General features: G+C 39.6%; 1 protein-coding gene across 1 annotated transcript in view; it reads right to left on the minus strand.

Annotated features, from left to right (window-relative positions):
• Positions 1 to 2,479: 2,479 nt before the first annotated feature.
• LOC128645750 (Krueppel-like factor 8) overlaps positions 2,480 to 18,059 on the minus strand; it is a 66,365-nt gene continuing 50,785 nt past the window's right edge. Inside the window, exons 4-6 of the mRNA XM_053698972.1 lie at positions 10,036 to 10,135; positions 4,388 to 4,530; positions 2,480 to 3,904 (exon numbers count right to left, since the gene is read on the minus strand). Coding sequence (XP_053554947.1) covers positions 3,723 to 3,904; positions 4,388 to 4,530; positions 10,036 to 10,135 — 425 coding nt within the window. The 3' untranslated portion in view covers positions 2,480 to 3,722. The remainder of the gene's footprint in view (positions 3,905 to 4,387; positions 4,531 to 10,035; positions 10,136 to 18,059) is intronic.

Below are 18,059 nucleotides of genomic sequence, written 5' to 3' on the forward strand. Positions count from 1 at the left end.
GAGAAATATGAGCTATAATTATTGGGGGCAGGAGGGGTTTGGGGGTCATCAGATTGCCCAGTTCCTAAAACAGCCCAAGACCACAATAAAACACTGACTGAAGGTACCAATTTATGAAATAATTTATGTTTGATACAGCTCTATTGAGTATCACTCTGTCTTGCACTTAGAAAAAGGACAAAATAGTTGTAAAGAACAAGGATTTTGTTCACATGTATTTGTGAATTACCAGTATTTACAGATCCTTTCATAGACAGCCCATTGTTTTCAGTATGGTGCTATAATCGGGGGTTGTTTCCTACCTACTGAGGCAACGATAGGGTCTCAATGCCCTACTGTAGATGTAGTTTGTCAAGCAGTGACATTGCTTCCATGCATGCCCTGTTAACAGGCTCCACTTGCTTTCAATAATAATATCAGTTCCTAACGTTTGTCAGCTGCACTCTTTAGTCTTCTATAGCACATATATGAAATCCAGTCACCACTTGCTCCCCATACACTGCTACGAGGATGACTTCACCTAACTATATAGACAGGGCCGTCAAGATATTGTGCTGCCTAGGTCTGAAAATGAAATGACAACCCCCAGTAACATAATTAGTGATTAGCATATCGACCTACTATCCTGGCCACTGACCTTACTAAGCCTGCCTTCCTAACTGCATGCAACCAATGCTCTTATGCACAATTGTGCAATAAGTGGGAAGGTATATAGGGAAGAGATGCGCTTGTGCAACTTTGAATGTCGCCCCTGACTGGCTCTGTGACTTTTGTGCATGAAAAGTTTTTACTGCTGGGAGCCTACAATTGCCCTCTATGGAGACAGAGGGCAGGAGTGGTCTGGATCTGACAGTGACTGACTCAGTCACTGAAGTGCTGCCCCTTGTCAAGTGTTGCCTGGGTCTGTTGGACCCACTTGGTCCCATGGTTGAGCCGGCCCTATAGAATAAACATAGGTCTTGAAAACTATTTTGTGTGTTTTCAAGGGCTGTAAAATAGGGCCCTCAGCAATTTCATTCCGGACTACAACCCCGACATTGCTAATATTCTGCAGATTTAATCTGTGGCCAGCCCTTACACTGCTTTTCTTCTGCAGCTGCAAATCTGCACACAATTCAATTTAATTTATTGTGTGGTTATAATCTGGCGTCCAATTCCCTCAATGTAAATTTTTCTGCAGCACCTTCCTCCATTCCTTACCTTATGGACCTTATGAATATAACATTGGTGAGAGGGGTTAATCATTCCTAACATTGTTGACTTCTGGAACTCTAATTCAAGGCACAATTCTGCCTTTTGCTTCCCTTTGGCAAATGTTGCACAATTGTACTTACTGTAATTTATGTTTCAATTCCATGTAGATTCCCTTCCTACATTACTTCCAGAATCAAACTATAAATGTACTCTCAGGCCACCACTTATTGCAGTGTACTAATCTAACCTAGTACTCAGCTTCCAAGTTGTTGCCATTCACCTTAAAATAATATATGTATCTAAAATACCTTTCTTTAATCACCATGTTCTTACTAGGGCCTTTATGTTTAAATTCACTGCCAAGAAAAGAGACATAAACCACCTTATAAAGATTTTTCTGCAGTTTTCCAACAATTTAGCAATACCAAGTGAGTGTGGAATCAATTGCTTTTCAATACAAAACAATACCACCTCTATAGGAATTAATGAATTCCTATAGGCCTTTGTTTACATTCATATTAATTCTCCATCCCCTTAACCTGACCCTCTCAGGCCCATCTGCCTTTGTCCCCACAAAAGTAAGAGGTGTTTAATGTCCATTTAAGTGTATTCCTTTTATTGTATTTTTTGCTTCTAAACTGAGTGAATTTGAAAAGTTTAGACAGTTTATTTTTGTGCAAATTAGCTGCTCCTGTAATGATTGGGGGGGATGTTTACATGAGAAGGGTCGTTGCCAAATGATAGTAGTGGTTAAGGCTCATTTGAACACAGACATGCACTTCCTTTGTTCACAGACATGTACTTCCTGTTAGCTTCAATGTCAAACTAGCCAAGTTTAAAGTTACCTTTTCTTCATGGAAATATTTTCAAACATGCTTGTTCATATGCATATTTTAAAAAACAAAACAAAAATAAAACAATATAAAAAAACAACAATTCACAGCTTCCTTTTTCTGTGCAAACACTTCAAAAGGGGATGTTAAAAAAAGATTTGTAAGCGTTGATCCATTTTAAAATACTCTCTTTAAGATGCAACAAATATAAAGAAAATGTTAAGGGAAATTAAAATTTATATTTTAAATAAAATCATTTCTCACCACCTCAATGAGTAAATATAAAAATGTTGCTTCTCTATGGAAAATGTTGTACACCCCTGTTATAGAAACACACAGAAGTCCTCTAGAAAAGTATTGATAGAGCCGATCACTATAATAGGGGACTGTATAGATAGAGTAAAATAAAGAATAAGGTATAACAATGCCACCAAGAAACAAAAATATCTGGGTTTTTTTCTAAATTTTTCTTTTAATCTATAAAACATTTTCAGTACAATAAGAGTTTTTATTTAATTACTTCCATGCTGAACCCTCGCTCCCAAGGCCAGCACCGCCCAATCACAGTAAAGTGTTCTGCAATATCGTCTGTGTGTTCACAGCAATTCTGTTGCAATGTTCAAAGGAAAATAATTGTAATGCAGAGCAGCTTATTTAGGACCGGGATAATAAAACAATGAGGATGGGTGAGGGGTATGTACCATCAAAAATGTCACACAACCCACCTCCATGTGCAAACATTTTCAGAGAATGCTGTTCATTCTATTCCACAAGAAGCAAATTCAGGCAATCTTGAACTTAATATTAATGACGACGGCCATTGCAATTCTATTGTATATGTAATAGATATATATACACACATATACACACATTGCAATGTAAACTGAAGCCGAGTGTATACAAACACTCCCTATAAAAGAAAGCAGAACAAACATCTTGTTAAAATGTAAAAAATATAATTACAAACCCTACTTAATCACAGGCAGTTTATATGTGAAGGTTTAAAGTGACTCAAATTAGTGATGGGTACTCGGCCTCATTGCACACTGCAGCGTGTCTATTATCAGTGTACAGATACACAGTATCATTAAACAACTGCTAGCGGGTCTTCAGTTCCAACCATAAATTAAAGGGGGGGGGGGGCTTGTCCATTTTCCTCTCCCCTAAACACCTGTGCCAGTAGCATAAAGAGAATTTCATTTGCTCCTCTTCTCAAGTCCATAGGAGGGGGTGTGGGATGACAGGGTAACTTGTCTTTGTTAGCCCTCAGGTGGGTTGAAGAGGCAGGTGCTAGTGGAGGAGGGGGTCAAACAATACTGTGCTTTTTGTGCCAGTGATGATGGGTGAGAGAGGATGAGCAAGGATAGGAGCCAAACGGGGGGGGGGGGGGGGGGAGCTGGGATAATTACAAGAGAAAGATAAAAAAAAAAAGAGAGTGGTTTAGTAAGAACCAGTGTAAAGGTACACGGAACATGATAAATCAAATGGGCTTTTTACATTGTGGCTTAAGAAAAAGGCAGAAAAATTGAATAAATCAGAAAAAGAAAAGGATAAGAGAATCAAATAAAGAGCAAGAGAAATAGAAGAAAAGGGAGAAAAAAAACATTATATAAAAAGATGTTAGAAGGGATTGTTTCCACCAGCAAGGTTCACCCTCTCGGCCCCTGTCATTTGCAGAAGTTTGCCGATAACGCATTACATCATAATATGTCTGCGGCGGTGTAGGGCCAGATGGTCTGAGCGGGAAAAGCTCCGGTCACAGTCTGAGCACAGGAAAGGTTTGATGCCTGTGTGCTTGCGGAAATGTCGTGTAAGCTCATCAGAACGAGCAAATCTCCATGGACAGCCTTCCCATGTGCACTCGTATGGTTTTTCTCCTGTAACAGGACAAACAGAATGTAAGGAATAGGTCTCAAGCAAAGATATCGTGCTGAGGGGGATTTTCAGACATAGTATTCTAACAGGCCATGGTTTTTAAATTACATCACTAGCTAACTGCTGGTATTTTTTGAGACAGTTCATCTTACACATAACAGACGTTTGCTAAAGGAATTGATGCATTTATTTTAAAAAATTACCCACAATCCACTTTCAATATTGTTAATTTGAAAAATGACCTATGTTGTTTTTTTGTGTTAATAGCTGCCTATACTGACTGACATAATGTAACCTCTCTCTGGTACACCTATAAGCATGGTCACACCTATAGCCTGTGGCACCGCCCATGTTCTCTCAACTTCTTTTTCTTTCCTGTAACTTATCTTAGGTAACAAAACACTTCCTACTTTTACATGTGGATGTCAGTGTTTTCTTGTTTCTGTTATGTTACTTTATTTGCCTTCCATTAACCCATGCCTTACCCGTGTGTATTCTCCTGTGTGCTTTTAGATGAGAGCTTTTGGTATACACCTTCTTGCAACCTTCAAAGTCACACTGATGGACTCTTCTCTTCCTCAAATCTGAAGAGCCAACCCCACTAATCTGTACCTGGTTCAAGTGTACCCTGAAATACAGAAGTATAAACACATTACTTGATAGACAGCAGTAGTAAAGCTATATTTTGAGAGATATCGAGAGACTGTGCGAGCCTATAAAAAAGTGAATCTGTTAATCACTGTGGCACTGGCACAGAAGTACAAGGTGGATGGATGATAGGAGAGGGGTTCACTTTTAAACAATTAAAGATGAGGCAACAATACAAGGTAAAAATGCAACCAAACCGGAGTCTAGTAGAGATATTAACTATTTTGTTTCTGTTGTGACACAAATATACAGCATGAAGCCAGTGTTCTCCAAAGGGCCTATTTAGTGGGCACACCACCTAGCTAATTTTACTGACCACCTGGATACAATTTAGGCCAATAAAGCTAAAATTAGCTAATATTAAATTTTTTCAATGCTTGTTGCATAAATTATAACATCAATTTATGTTGACTTATGCAATTAATGTGTGCTTTGAATAGCGTTAGTAACATTTATAGAGAACAGAAAATACTTGCATAGCATTAAGGACATAAAACCCATTTTTTTTTCTTTCATGATTCAAATAGACAATGCAATTTTAATCAACTTTCCAATTTACTTCTATTATCTAATTTGATTAGCTCTCTTGCAAAAGCATACATAGGTAGGCTTGGGAGCTAGCTGCGTACTGCTGGCTGCACATATATGCATATTTTTATTGGCTTACCAATGTGTTTAGCTAGCTCCCAGTAGGGCATTGCTGCTCCTTCAATAAATGATACCAAGAGAATAAAGTAAAATGACTCATAAGTAAACTAGAAATATAAGTAAATAGAAACATACATATATAAGCACTATATGGTTTGTCTAGGAGCACAAAAGCACTTTGGGACTTTGGATATGTTTGTTTTGTACAAGTATGTAAATGGTAATTTTGTAAAAACATTTAAACAGATGATTTGATTGCTGTCTTGACAAAGGCTTGAGTACATTGACTCTGTGATGACAATTTTTTAAATTATGTACTAATAAATACTACAGATAAACCATGGAGGAAGCACCCAGGCCAAATACATATACACACACACTCAGATATACGACTACATCTCTCTATATATACATACACATGTATGTATCTCTCTCTATAACATTTAATTTCAATTTGTAATATGAGCTCAAGAATAGGATCGCTATTGATTTAACTTGAACAGTGTTAGTGTTCAGTAGCAATAGTAGCAACTGGTTGCCATTGCAAACCCTGATGAAGAAACATTTTTCTTAATTAACCCTCCATTTTCTTATCCATAGGGTCTCTTGAAGAGGAACTATCCTCAAGAGGAATAGTAGTTCTTTTACCTAAGGGGGATAAAGCGCCTTCTACTTTAGGAACAGTGCGCCAAAGATCTCGCACTGAGGAAACATCTTCTTAAACACAGGAGACGGGTTAAAACGGAACACCCGGCTTCTCCCATTCCTGAGATATAATGTCAGACATGCAATCTGGAACAGGAAAAACCTCCACAGATTTAGGTTTGACATCAAAAACTCTGTTAAGCTTATTAGCCTCTGTAACTGTTTCAGAGTTATCCAAAGTAGCTAAAATCTCCTTCAAAAGTAAACAGAGGTGCTCAAGCTTAAATCTAAAATTAACCTCCTCAGAATCTACTGTACTAGGAACCGCAGATTCAGAGATCTCGCCCTCAGAAGCTGCAGAGAAATGATCCTCGCTAGATAACTGAGAAAGACTAACCAAATCAGTCTTGGTGGAATTTAGAACCCATAGAAATGTTTTTAGCTTTCCTCTTCCTTTTACCAGAACTAGGTAAGGTACTTAAGGCTGCAGAAGTCAACTGCGCAGCAAAATCTTTAGATAAAAAACACACCCAGGGACTGAGAGGAACTGCAGGGCACTGCATGTGAATATGTCAAAGACTGGGACATGTTAGGAGAAGGCTGAGACAAACCCTGAACAATATTATCCTAAGAGAAAGAAGGCTCAGATAGGGTATCCTTATCTTTAGATAATATTTTATTTAGGCAAAAGGAACAAAATTGCACAGGAGGTATAACCTGGGCATCTGCACAGTCAAGACATTTTATAAAAGATAGGGAAAGCTTGGGATCAGCATCTATAGCAAATAAAAAAAAATCCCTTCCTTTTACTCTTTTGAATTTTATTTTTTGTATAAATATCAAATTTTTCTTATAAAATATGGTAACCAAAAAACTGCCACCTCTACACCCCAGCAAAGATGGAGAGAATCACCCAAATGGCAACCAGGAATCAAATCCAACCACAGCAGAAATAAAAATCATGTTCAATTTGCAGATCCTAGAAAGCTGCAAACATCAGAGAGAAACGACAGGCAGAAAAAAACGATCAAACTCCAGAAAATCCGCTCTGTCCTCTTACAATACGGCTTCCTACAAACACAGCCGAATAGTAACAAACCGCTCAGCAGAAGTAAGTTTAGCGGTCACAGGATCGCAGAATTTTTCAAAAGTGCGATCCAGAGACATAAACGTGGTAAAAAGAACTGCCAAACAAGACCTCCTTAAAGATATAGTACCCTAAAAACAAAATAAGGGTAAAGTGTGCAAACAAACCCCTATAGCCAAAATAAAAGAGCCTTCCTATGACAAAACAGTGCCCTTAACTGCTTCCCAAATAAATCCTCCAATTTTTTAAAGGGATATTAAAGGGACAGTACACTGTAAAATTGTTTTTCCATAAATGTATTTTAAATGACTTGTTATACCAACTGTAGAGTATAAAATATTTGAGAAATTGCATTTTCAGGTTAATTTGTGTATCTGAAGTAGCTGGTTTTGTGCTTTGAAACCACAGCCTATTACAATGGGTTGAGCTTCAGGTAATATCAGATCTAATTATGTTATCACTTTTATGCACACAGACTTGCTTCCTTATCTAATATTTGTCTGGAACACCAAAGCTCAATACATAGAGAGAACAATGTAAAATTATTGTTTTATTACTTAACTATCATGCCCCCACTGAGGGTGTAATCTCTTCTGCTGGCTGTGTTTACTTAGGCTTGTCAATAGCGTATACGCCAATATCAAAACTTTCAGTATAGGTTGGGAAACCACAGGTTAAATCAGCTATTTCAAATGCAGAAATATGAGTAAAGGAGCTACTTGCAACCAATGTAATACACTCTAGCAGGTAAAAAGGATCATTGGGAATAATTTAAAGGGGAGAAAGTTTTTGGGTGAACTGTCCCTTTAAGTCCCAAAAGAATCCACCTTGTTCTCTATATATCCTTTTTTTATGTTTTTAAAGAAATCCTAAGTGCTGCATCCTTCTCACCTAGAAAGTAAAAACACTTACCTGTGGATCTGCTGTAGGGCAGGTACAGCAACAGGTATGACAGAATCCTCACTGACATCGACCTGTAGACTAAGAAAAAAAACAACCCGTATTTTCTATATAGGGGTAGCATAAACAACCTCGCCGTGTTCAAAATGCTAAAAGCCACCATTACTCTTACTAAAGAGAATTACATGGACACAGCATAGCCCCAATCCTTGCTTGCAGGGAAAAGTACCCATTAAAGGATTAACAACTTGATTTTCTTCAGACACCTCCTTTGCACATCACCTACAATGTTACACAGGCAAAGAATGACTGGAGATTGTGGGAGGATACTTGAAGCTTTGCTGGGGTGTTCTTTGCCTCCACCTGGTGGCCAGGAGTTTGAATACCCACTAGTAAACTGAATGGATTTGTGGACTCTCCAAGCCTTTGGAATAAATTTATATATATATATATATATATATATATATATATATATATATATATATATATATATACACACACACACACATACACACACACACACACATATACATATATATATATCTTTTCATGTGACAACACTGAAGAGATGACACTTTGCTACAATGTAAAGTAGTGAGTGTACAGCCTGTTTAACAGTGTACATTTGCTGTCCCCTCAAAATAACAACAACACACAGCCAATAATGTCTAAACCATTGGCAACAGAAGTGAGTACACTCCTAAGTGGAAATGTCCAAATTGGGCCCAAAGTGTCAATATTTTGTGTGGCCACCATTATTTTCCAGCACTGCCTTAACCCTCTTGGGCAAGGAGTTCACCAGAGCTTCACAGGTTGCCACTGGAGTCCTCTTCCACTCCTTCATGACGACATCACAGAGCTGGTGGATGTTAGAGACCTTGCGCTCCCCCATCTTCTGTTTGAGGATGCCCCACAGATGCTCAATAGGGTTTAGTTCTGGAGACATGCTTGGCCAGTCCATCAACTTTACCCTCAGCTTCTTTAGCAAGGCAGTGGTCATCTTGGAGGTGTATTTGGGGTCGTTATGTTGGAATACTGCCCTGCGTCCCAATCTCCGAAGGGAGGGGATCATGCTCTGCTTCAGTATGTCACAGTACATGTTGGCATTCATGGCTCCCTCAATGAACTGTAGCTCTCCAGTGCCGCCAGCACTCTTGCAGGCCCAGACCATGACACTCCCACCACTATGCTCGACTGTAGGCAAGACACAATTGTCATTGTACTCCTCTCCTGGTTGCCGCAACACACGCTTGACACCATCTGAACCAAATATGTTTATCTTGGTCTCATCGGACCACAGGACATGGTTCCAGTAATCCATGTCCTTAGTCTGCTTGTCTTCAGCAAACTGTTTGCAGGCTTTCTTGTGCATCATCTTTAGAAGAGGCTTTCTTCTGGGATGGAAGCCATGCAGACCAATTTTATGCAGTGTGCGGTGTATGGTCTGAGAACTGACAGGCTGACCTCCCCACTCCTTCAGTCTCTGCAGCAATGCTGGCAGCACTCATACGTCTATTTCCCAAAGACAACCTCTGGATATGACGCTGAGCACGTGCACTCAGCTTCTTTGGTTGACCATGGTGAGGCCTGTTCGGTGTGGAACCTGTCCTGTGAAACCGCTGTATGGTCTTGCCCACCGTGCTGCAGCTCAGTTTCAGGGTCTTGGCAATCTTCTTATAGCCTAGGCCATCTTTATGTAGAGCAACAATTCTTTTTTTCAGATCCTCAGAGAGTTCTTTGCCATGAGGTGCCATGTTGAACTTCCAGTAACCAGTATGAGAGAGTGTGAGAGCGATAACACCAAATGTAACACACCTGCTCCCCATTCACACCTGAGACCTTGTAACACCAACGAGTCACATGACACCGGGGAGGAAAAATGGCTAATTGGGCACAATCTGGACATTTCTACTTAAGGGTGTACTCACTTTTGTTGCCAACTGTAAAGACATTAATGGCTGTGCGTTGAGTTATTTTAAAGGGACAGCAAATTTACACTGCTATACAGGCTGTACACTCACTACTTTACATTGTAGCAAAGTGTCTTTTCTTCATTGTTGTCACATGAGATATAATAAAATATTTACAAAAATGTGAGGGGTGTACTCACTTTTGTTAGATACTGTACATACACATATATATATCTATAGCTATAGTACATTAATAAATTATAAGTGGTTTGTATAATAAAGCTGGTGCACTCACCCATGCATTGAGCCCTCTGAAGGAGTATGCTTTTCCGCAATGCTGTCTTCACTGTCACTGTTTATCTCCACAGGAGACATAGAATCTGGCTCTATCTTCACTAAGAAGGAGAATACTATAGTTAATATAATGATAAAATGTGCTGCTTTGTATAATCATCACACATACATTTATATTGTTAAAGGGAAAGTAAACACCTACTAATTAGAATATTTTTCTGCAGTCATGTAATAAATTAACAAAATTAGTCAAATACAATTGTTTTTTCAATAGCCAAAGTCCTCCCACCACAAACTTATGTAAAGGAGCTAATCAAGATTTGTTTCTGAAATTGACACAAGGTTAGTCTGGGTCATTTTGTTAGCAAAACGTTCCTGGAATGCTTCTCGTATGTCTTAGTTTGGTCGCACATCTTGGGTAAAATTACTACATTGTATGTTTTGTAATAATTTAGATCTTTCCCTATATTAGTCCCACAACTTATTCTTTCAAAAATCTGTTTTCTGTTCAACAAAGTCAGGTCTTACGGTCCCACATGATTAACTGCAACATGGTACAAAACAATACTACATAACTCCTGTGCCGCTCACCAGCTTCTGCTGCAACCTTACTGCACTGCACTGTAACTTAAAGGACCAGTCAATACAGTAGATTTGCATAATCAACAGATGCATGATAAGAAGACAATGCAATAGAACTTTGTCTGAACTTCAAATGAGTAGTAGATTTTTGTTAAATAAATTGCAAAGTTATGTCTATTTCCACCCCCCCTGTATCATGTGACAGCCATCAGCCAATCACAAATGCATATACATATATGCTGTGAATTCTTGCACATGCTCACTAGGAGTTGTGACTCAAAAAGTGTAAACATAAAAAGACTGTGCACATTTTGTTAATGGAAGTAAATTGGAAAGTTGTTTAAAATTTCATGCTGTATCTGAATCATGAAGTTTAATTTTGACTTGAGTGTCCCTTTAAAGGGCCATTATGCACTCATTTTTTCTTTGCATAAATGTTTTGTAGATGATCTATTTATAAAGCCCATAAAGTTCGTTTTTTTTAAAAAATGTATAATTTTGCTTATTTTTAAAGAACATTGCTCTGATTTTCAGACTCCTAACCAAGCCCCAAAGTTTTATTTGAATACCGTCAGCTACCTTTTCCAGCTTGCTCCTGTTTGTGTAAAGGGTCATTTCATATACAAAAGAAGGGGGGAGTGTCTTATTTCCCACCTGCAGTGGGCTTTCCAGCTACCTTTTCAACAGAGCTAAACTGAAAGCGTCTAAGTACGTTTTTAAACCATTTTATACTGGATTTTTATTTCAGTATCTGTGCATCTTATTCTTTATAGTAGTGTCTATTACATGCAGTTATATGAAAATGAGTGTATACTGTCCCTATATATTACCAATAAGGTAATTCTTTGCCTTGCACCCCTCTGAATAAACCTGCTTTTCACAAATGACCTACTTAAAGCCAAAAACAAAGGTCACTTATCCTATTTGACCTCTAGCTGCTACAGACACATTAAACAAACAGGCCCTCCTCCTGCAATCCCCCCTGCTCACTCTGCCTTACAAATACAGCCATCTCTATATAAATGGTCTTATGCTACATCTGGTGCCCATTTTGTGTTTCTCATTCTTCCTCCCCAATGCACCCGCTCTACTGGGGTACCTCAAAGCTACATGTACCACTCTTCATATTGTCCTGTAGATCACAATACCAACTATAGACAGATGACACCTACATTTATCTTGCAACCCCAATATCTCACACCTTCTATTCTATTTCATGTCTGTAATTCCTATCCAACATCTGCTCCTACAGGGTGTCTCATCTCTTAAAGTGACATTCTACTCAAAAACTCTCTCTATTCCACTGAGCAATAGATTCTTAGATATCAGCTGCATGCAAACATGCACTTCCTGATGGATTCTCTTTAAATTTAAACAGCTTTAATGCCCACATTTTTCTTTCATGATTTAGATAGAACATACAATTTTAAACAACTTTTTAATTTACTTCTATTATCAAATTTTCTTCATTCTCTTGGTATCCTTTGCCTAAAGAGCAGCAATGCACTACTAGGAGCTAAACACATCGAGTGAGCCAATCACAAGGGACAAACAAGTGCAGGCAACAATCACCAGCTAGCTCCCAGTAGTGTAGGATATGTACAATTTTTTTCAAAAAATGATACCAAGAGAACAATGTACATTTGAAAATAGAAGTGAATTTAAAAACATAAATTATGCTTACCTGATAATTTAATTTCCATCTGTGGGAGGAGAGTCCACTGCTTCATTCATTACTTGTGGGAATTAAGAACCTCGCCACCAGGAGGAGGCAAAGACACCAAAGGCTTAAATACCTCCCCCTCTCCCCTCATCCCCCAGTCATTTTGCCAAGGGAACAAGGAACAGTAGGAGAAATATCAGGGTATAAATGGTGCCAGAAGATTATTAATAAATTTAGGTCCGCCCACCGGAGAAACAGGCGAGTGCAGTGGAAAACATAAATTATGCTTACCGGAAAATTTCATTTTCATCTTAATGGAAGGAGAGTCCACTGCTTCATTCATTACTTGTGGGAACCAATACCCAAGCTCTAGAGCACACTGAATTAAAAAAAAAAAAAAAAAAAAAGGAGGGTAAAAGGAGGCGGACCCTATACTGAGGGCACCACAGCCTGCAGAACCTTTCTCCCAAAAGCTGCTTCTGCCGAAGTAAAAACGTCAAATATATAGAATTTTGCAAAAGTATTTAAGGAAGACCAAGTTGCCTCCTTACAAATCTGCTCCATAGAAGACTCATTCTTAAAGGCCCAAGAAGAGGCCACAGCTCTTGTTGAGTGAGCCGTAATCCTCTGAGGAGGCTCGTGTCCCGCTGTCTCATATGCCAGACGGATCATACTCCTCAACCAAAAAGATAGAGAAGTGTCAGGGGCCCTTTGTCCCCTGCGCTTCCCTGAAAACACAACAAATAAGGACGAAGTCTGAACTCCTTCGTGGCCTGAAGATAAAATGTCAACGCCTGAACCACGTCCAGATTATGAAGTAACCTCTCCTTCAAAGAAGAAGGGTTAGGACACAAAGAAGGAAGTACTATTTCCTAATTGATGTTACGACTCAACACCACCATGGGAAGGGATCCCAATCCAGTGCGAAGAACAGCCTTATCGGCATGAAAAACCAAGTAGGGAGGCTCACATTGCAAGGCCGCCAACTCAGAGACTCTGCGCGCTGATACAATAGCCATTAATAATAGGACTTTTCATGAAAGAACCTTAATGTCAAGTGCATGTATAGGCTCAAACGGAGCCCTCTGCAAGACCTTAAGAACCAAGTTTAAGCTCCAAGGAGGAGTCAGATTCCTGAAAACAGGCCAGATCCTAACCAGAGCCTGAACAAAGGACTGAATGTCAGGAAGCTCTGCAAGCTTCCTATGCAACAGTACAGATAAAGCCGAGATCTGTCCAATTAGGGAACTTGCGGCATGACCCTTATCCAGACCATCCTGGAAAAAGGCCAAAATCCTGGATACCCTGACCTTATGCCAGGGATATCCTCGTTCCTCACACCAGGACAAGTAGGTCCTCCACACCTTATGCAAGATGCGTCGAGTGACCGGCTTCCTGGCCTGAACGTGCGTGTCAATCACTTTTTCAGAAAATCCTCTCTTGGCTAAGACTGTACCATGGATACCATGAGCCCGATCACCTCCATACACCTGGCCACATATGTCCCGGAGGATGTCTGAAGAGCTAGACAGTTGGATGCAAGCTTGCAGCGTCTCTGATCTGTCAAGAATATCTTCATGGCTGAAGAATCTATTATTGAACCCAGGAATTCCACCCTGTTGGAGACCAATGAACTCTTTCCTTCATTTATCTTCCACGCGTGGGACCGAAGAAGAGCTCTCGAGTGATCCTCCGCAAGACTGTAGGACGGAGCCTGGACCAGGATATCATCTAGATAAGGTGCCACTGCAATTCCTTTGGCTCTCACTACTGCAAGAAGAGCTCCCAGAACCTTTGTGAAGACTCTTGGGGCAGTCTCCAAACCGAACGGAACGGCCACAAACTGGAAGTGTTGGTCCAGGAAGGCGAATCTTAGAAACCTGAAGTGATCCTAGTGGATTGGAACATCAAGGTAAGCGTCCTTCAGGTCTATAGTCGTCATGAATTGCCCCTCTTGAACCAGGGGCAAAATTGACCTGATCGTCTACATCTTGAACGACGGAACTGACGAATTTGTTTAGGGCCTTTAGGTCCAGAATTGGACGGAACGTGCCCTCCTTCTTTGGGACCACGAAAAGGTTTGAATAATACCCCAGGCCTCTTTCTGCCAGAGGGACTGCGACGATTACTCAGAGAGATAAGAGATCCCTCACACACCCCAGGAAGGAGTCTCTCTTTTCTGGTCTTGAAGCTATGTTTGACAGGAGGAATCTGCCTCTGGGCGAATAAGACTTGAAACCTATCCTGTAACCCTGGGATTTGACCTCAAGAACCCAAGGGTCTATAACGTCTCTTCTCCAGGCCTCCGCAAAAAGAGAAAGTCTGCCACCTACAGGATTCGAAGAAGGACCGAGTGCTGCCCCTTTATGCTCACTTTGATTCGGCAGGCTTCTTATTCTGCTTGGACCTGTTCCAAGAGTTAGCTGGCTTCCAAGATCCCTTGGATTGCTCTGACTTAGCAGAAGGCTGATGGCGCTGAGACTTGAAATGTGGTTTTGAGATAAAGCGCAAAGTATGCTTAAACCTCTATACGTGATCTCTGAGAAACAATCAACTAAAGTACATATTAATTATAGCACAGAGAGTGCTTAAACCTCTATAGGTGATCTCTGAGAAACAATCAACTGAAGTCAATAATAATTAGCATATGTTTCAATATACAGAGAATTGGGTCTGGCTATGTGGTTCCGAGGTGTTTATAGGATGAATATAAAATTAATCTACAATTGTGTACGTGTAGTCGTGTCTGTTCTATACAAAGATACAGTGTTACTCAATGCGTAGCACTCACAATATAAAATGATACAAGGTATATTTATTATATTAATAAATTAGATGCATTTAATATATTAAAACATATAAAGTCAAATAGTTTGAATATTTTTAGCATTTTAGAAATGTCGATAAAAAATGCGATCGGCCGACCTGATTAGCTAAAATATTCAGGGTACCCCACTGGTTTAAAAGAATGTTCTGAACCCCTGTAATTTAATTGAAATTCTGTGTGTTAGTTGGGTAAATGGTATATGATTATGTGATACACAGTTCCAATAGTAAATATATCCTTATCGGTGTTAGTGTAATAACACAGTTCTGTCCATATTTATATATCCATTAACGAAAACCGTGAATTTTGTCCTGTTTTTGTATACTCCTAATGAGTTTAGCTGAAGGGTTTTCTCCTTTTTATATATGAATATCCGTAAGATGTTTAGTGAAAAAAGTCAATACTGGGGGCGGAGCCAACTGCCTAAGCGGCCAGACGTACTTCACAGGAGCTCTGGCTCTAAATTTAGACATTTGAGGTCAAAATATAGGTTTACACATATTTGCACAATTTATTTGAAGACCATTGCTAGTTCTCTTCATATAAGATCCTGTTATCCAAGCATGGGAACTTTTACACCGCAATTGATCCCGGTTTAAGCCTTGTACTGCAGTCACGCAGAGGGAGACAACTGGCGAAGTTTATGGAAGGCATGTGATTGTCATAGCGGGACTAGCAGCCTATAATACCTACATACTGGCTTACTACTTGTGCCAAGTTAACTGAACCGAAGTGTCGAGAACCAGGCATCGTACAGATATCAGTTGTGGCCTCAACCTATCTAAAAAGAAAAATGGCGGCCGAGGTGGACTGTGAGCTGACAGCTAGGGGCTATATTGAGGCCTCCTACAGATTACTAGAAGAGTTTTTACCTACGCCCCTTACTGTAATAGCCCATGGCACTACACCTGGTACCAAGGCTATGGGAGGAAATGAAACCCGCAACGGAGATGAAAACTACATACCCGCCACCACTCCTATGTATAAGGCTGGTATTGACGCTGCATCTTTGGACCGGCAAGGAGTCTCCCCCTCTTCTCTTGCTGGGCGCCTGTCTGTGCTGGGTTCTGGCTGCGGCCGTAGAGCTGCATTTAAGATTAGCTCAGGGAGTGACAAGACGCTGATTCACTCGTATGCAACAGGGGAGGTTTGTGGAGGCCTGATCGCTCACTTTGTCCAGCACGTGGTTCCCTGCAAGCTGAAAGGTGATCTCGGCAGATGTCCGTTATGGCTGGTTCCACGATTGCCACATTGCAAGAATCATGTCCATGAAGGTCTCATTATGTGCTCAGTTGTGAGCTTGAATTACTATGAAGAAGGATAAACCTACTCCTTAAAGGTTCTGCACTTAGAGAATTTGCGCAATATATTAGATATTAACTTTAACACATCAAGTTTACTGCTCGTCTCCCTCTGGATACCTGTATTATAAATATGTTTATTCCCATGTTATTAAAGGGATTTAACTATATATATGTTTATGCATACTGCTCTGTACTGGACTTGGTTTGATGTATGCATGCTTTGATGTTTATTTCCTGTATAGGGTAATGGTATGTCATATGTCACTTGCTATTTTTTATTCCCTGTCTGTGGGTGATGTTCTGGCAGAGCTGTTCATGTGTACATCGTGAACGTCTAGTTTAAATCACAGTTAATATAATTGTTAGTGTGTAAAATGCATTCCTCTGGTTAGATCAGATTGTTGAGTGGCCTTTTCCTGCTCTATAGTTTTATGCCACCTGAGTAAAACGAATTTTCCTGCTCTATAGTTTTATGCCACCTGAGTAAAACGAATATACTTTAATAGATGATGCCGTTGATACTTCTTACCACCAGAGGGGAGTCAATACTTCATTTTAGCCCATTAATGTTTTTTGTGTGATAGGGGAAATAGATATCCCTGCTATTCTATTTATTTTCAATATAGGCAAACCTTCACGAGTTACCTAGACTCCTATAGATATAATGCCATAAGTGACTGCAATGCATATTAATCTGAGTGGTGTTTTGAAATTGACTCAGAGTCCTAGTGCAGCCTGGCAACATTTTGTTTGGAATGTAATAGTACCCTGATAATTTTGCTGTTCTATATCTATGTTTATTTCACTTATTTAAATGTTGTAAAGTAAGAGAAAATGTAACTAACTATGCTACTATTATGCTTCTCCACACTGTTCCATTTGATTATTTATACGTTGGCTTCTACAGGTAATATTTGAGCTCAATGTTATATTTATACAGTTAGACAGGCCACATTTCCCCTAGCCTTGACAAGATTGGGAGTTCAGTCTAAAAGAGCTTTCCGCTCCCAAAAACAAGGCATAGGTTAAACATCCTGAAGTCCTTACCATGCCCGATGTTGTGTACAGGTCGCTAGTGTGCCGCTGGTCATTTAATTTGGCACCTATGTGAACTAAACTTTACCACTAAGGACACCCCTTTGGACGATTCCCGGCTTCATAGCTATCCAAAAATCTATACTTAAACATGAACTCAGACGCTCTAAGGTTCATTACAAGTTTATTTATGCTTATGCTCGCTAGCAGGTTTCTTAGACATTATAGGAGTGGAGGTTATTCACTGTTATCTGTTTTAAGTTTGTCAGGTCATAGATCTAGTGCACATATCAATATTAACGCCAACTATCCAGGCGCATTACTAGCATAGTGTCTACCCCAGTAATTTGCTTTATTAAATTAGATGTTTTCACTGTGGATATGTCTGTATTCCCCTCATGTTATTCTTATTATACTGAGCATCACTTTGTATGTACAAACGTTTTCTGCACTTGTGTAGCGCAACTACTGTTAAATTGTGGAGCACATTATGTTTGATTGATTTAACTTAGATTAACTTCCTAACTAATTGGAGCTTGACAGATCTGCAAAGAGGTTAGCAGTTGCATTTAATCTATCTTTAGGTTTGGCTGCTTAGTCCATAAGTATCTTAC

Source organism: Bombina bombina, chromosome 1 (assembly GCF_027579735.1).
Source record: "Bombina bombina isolate aBomBom1 chromosome 1, aBomBom1.pri, whole genome shotgun sequence".
Taxonomy (NCBI): Eukaryota; Metazoa; Chordata; class Amphibia; order Anura; family Bombinatoridae; genus Bombina; species Bombina bombina.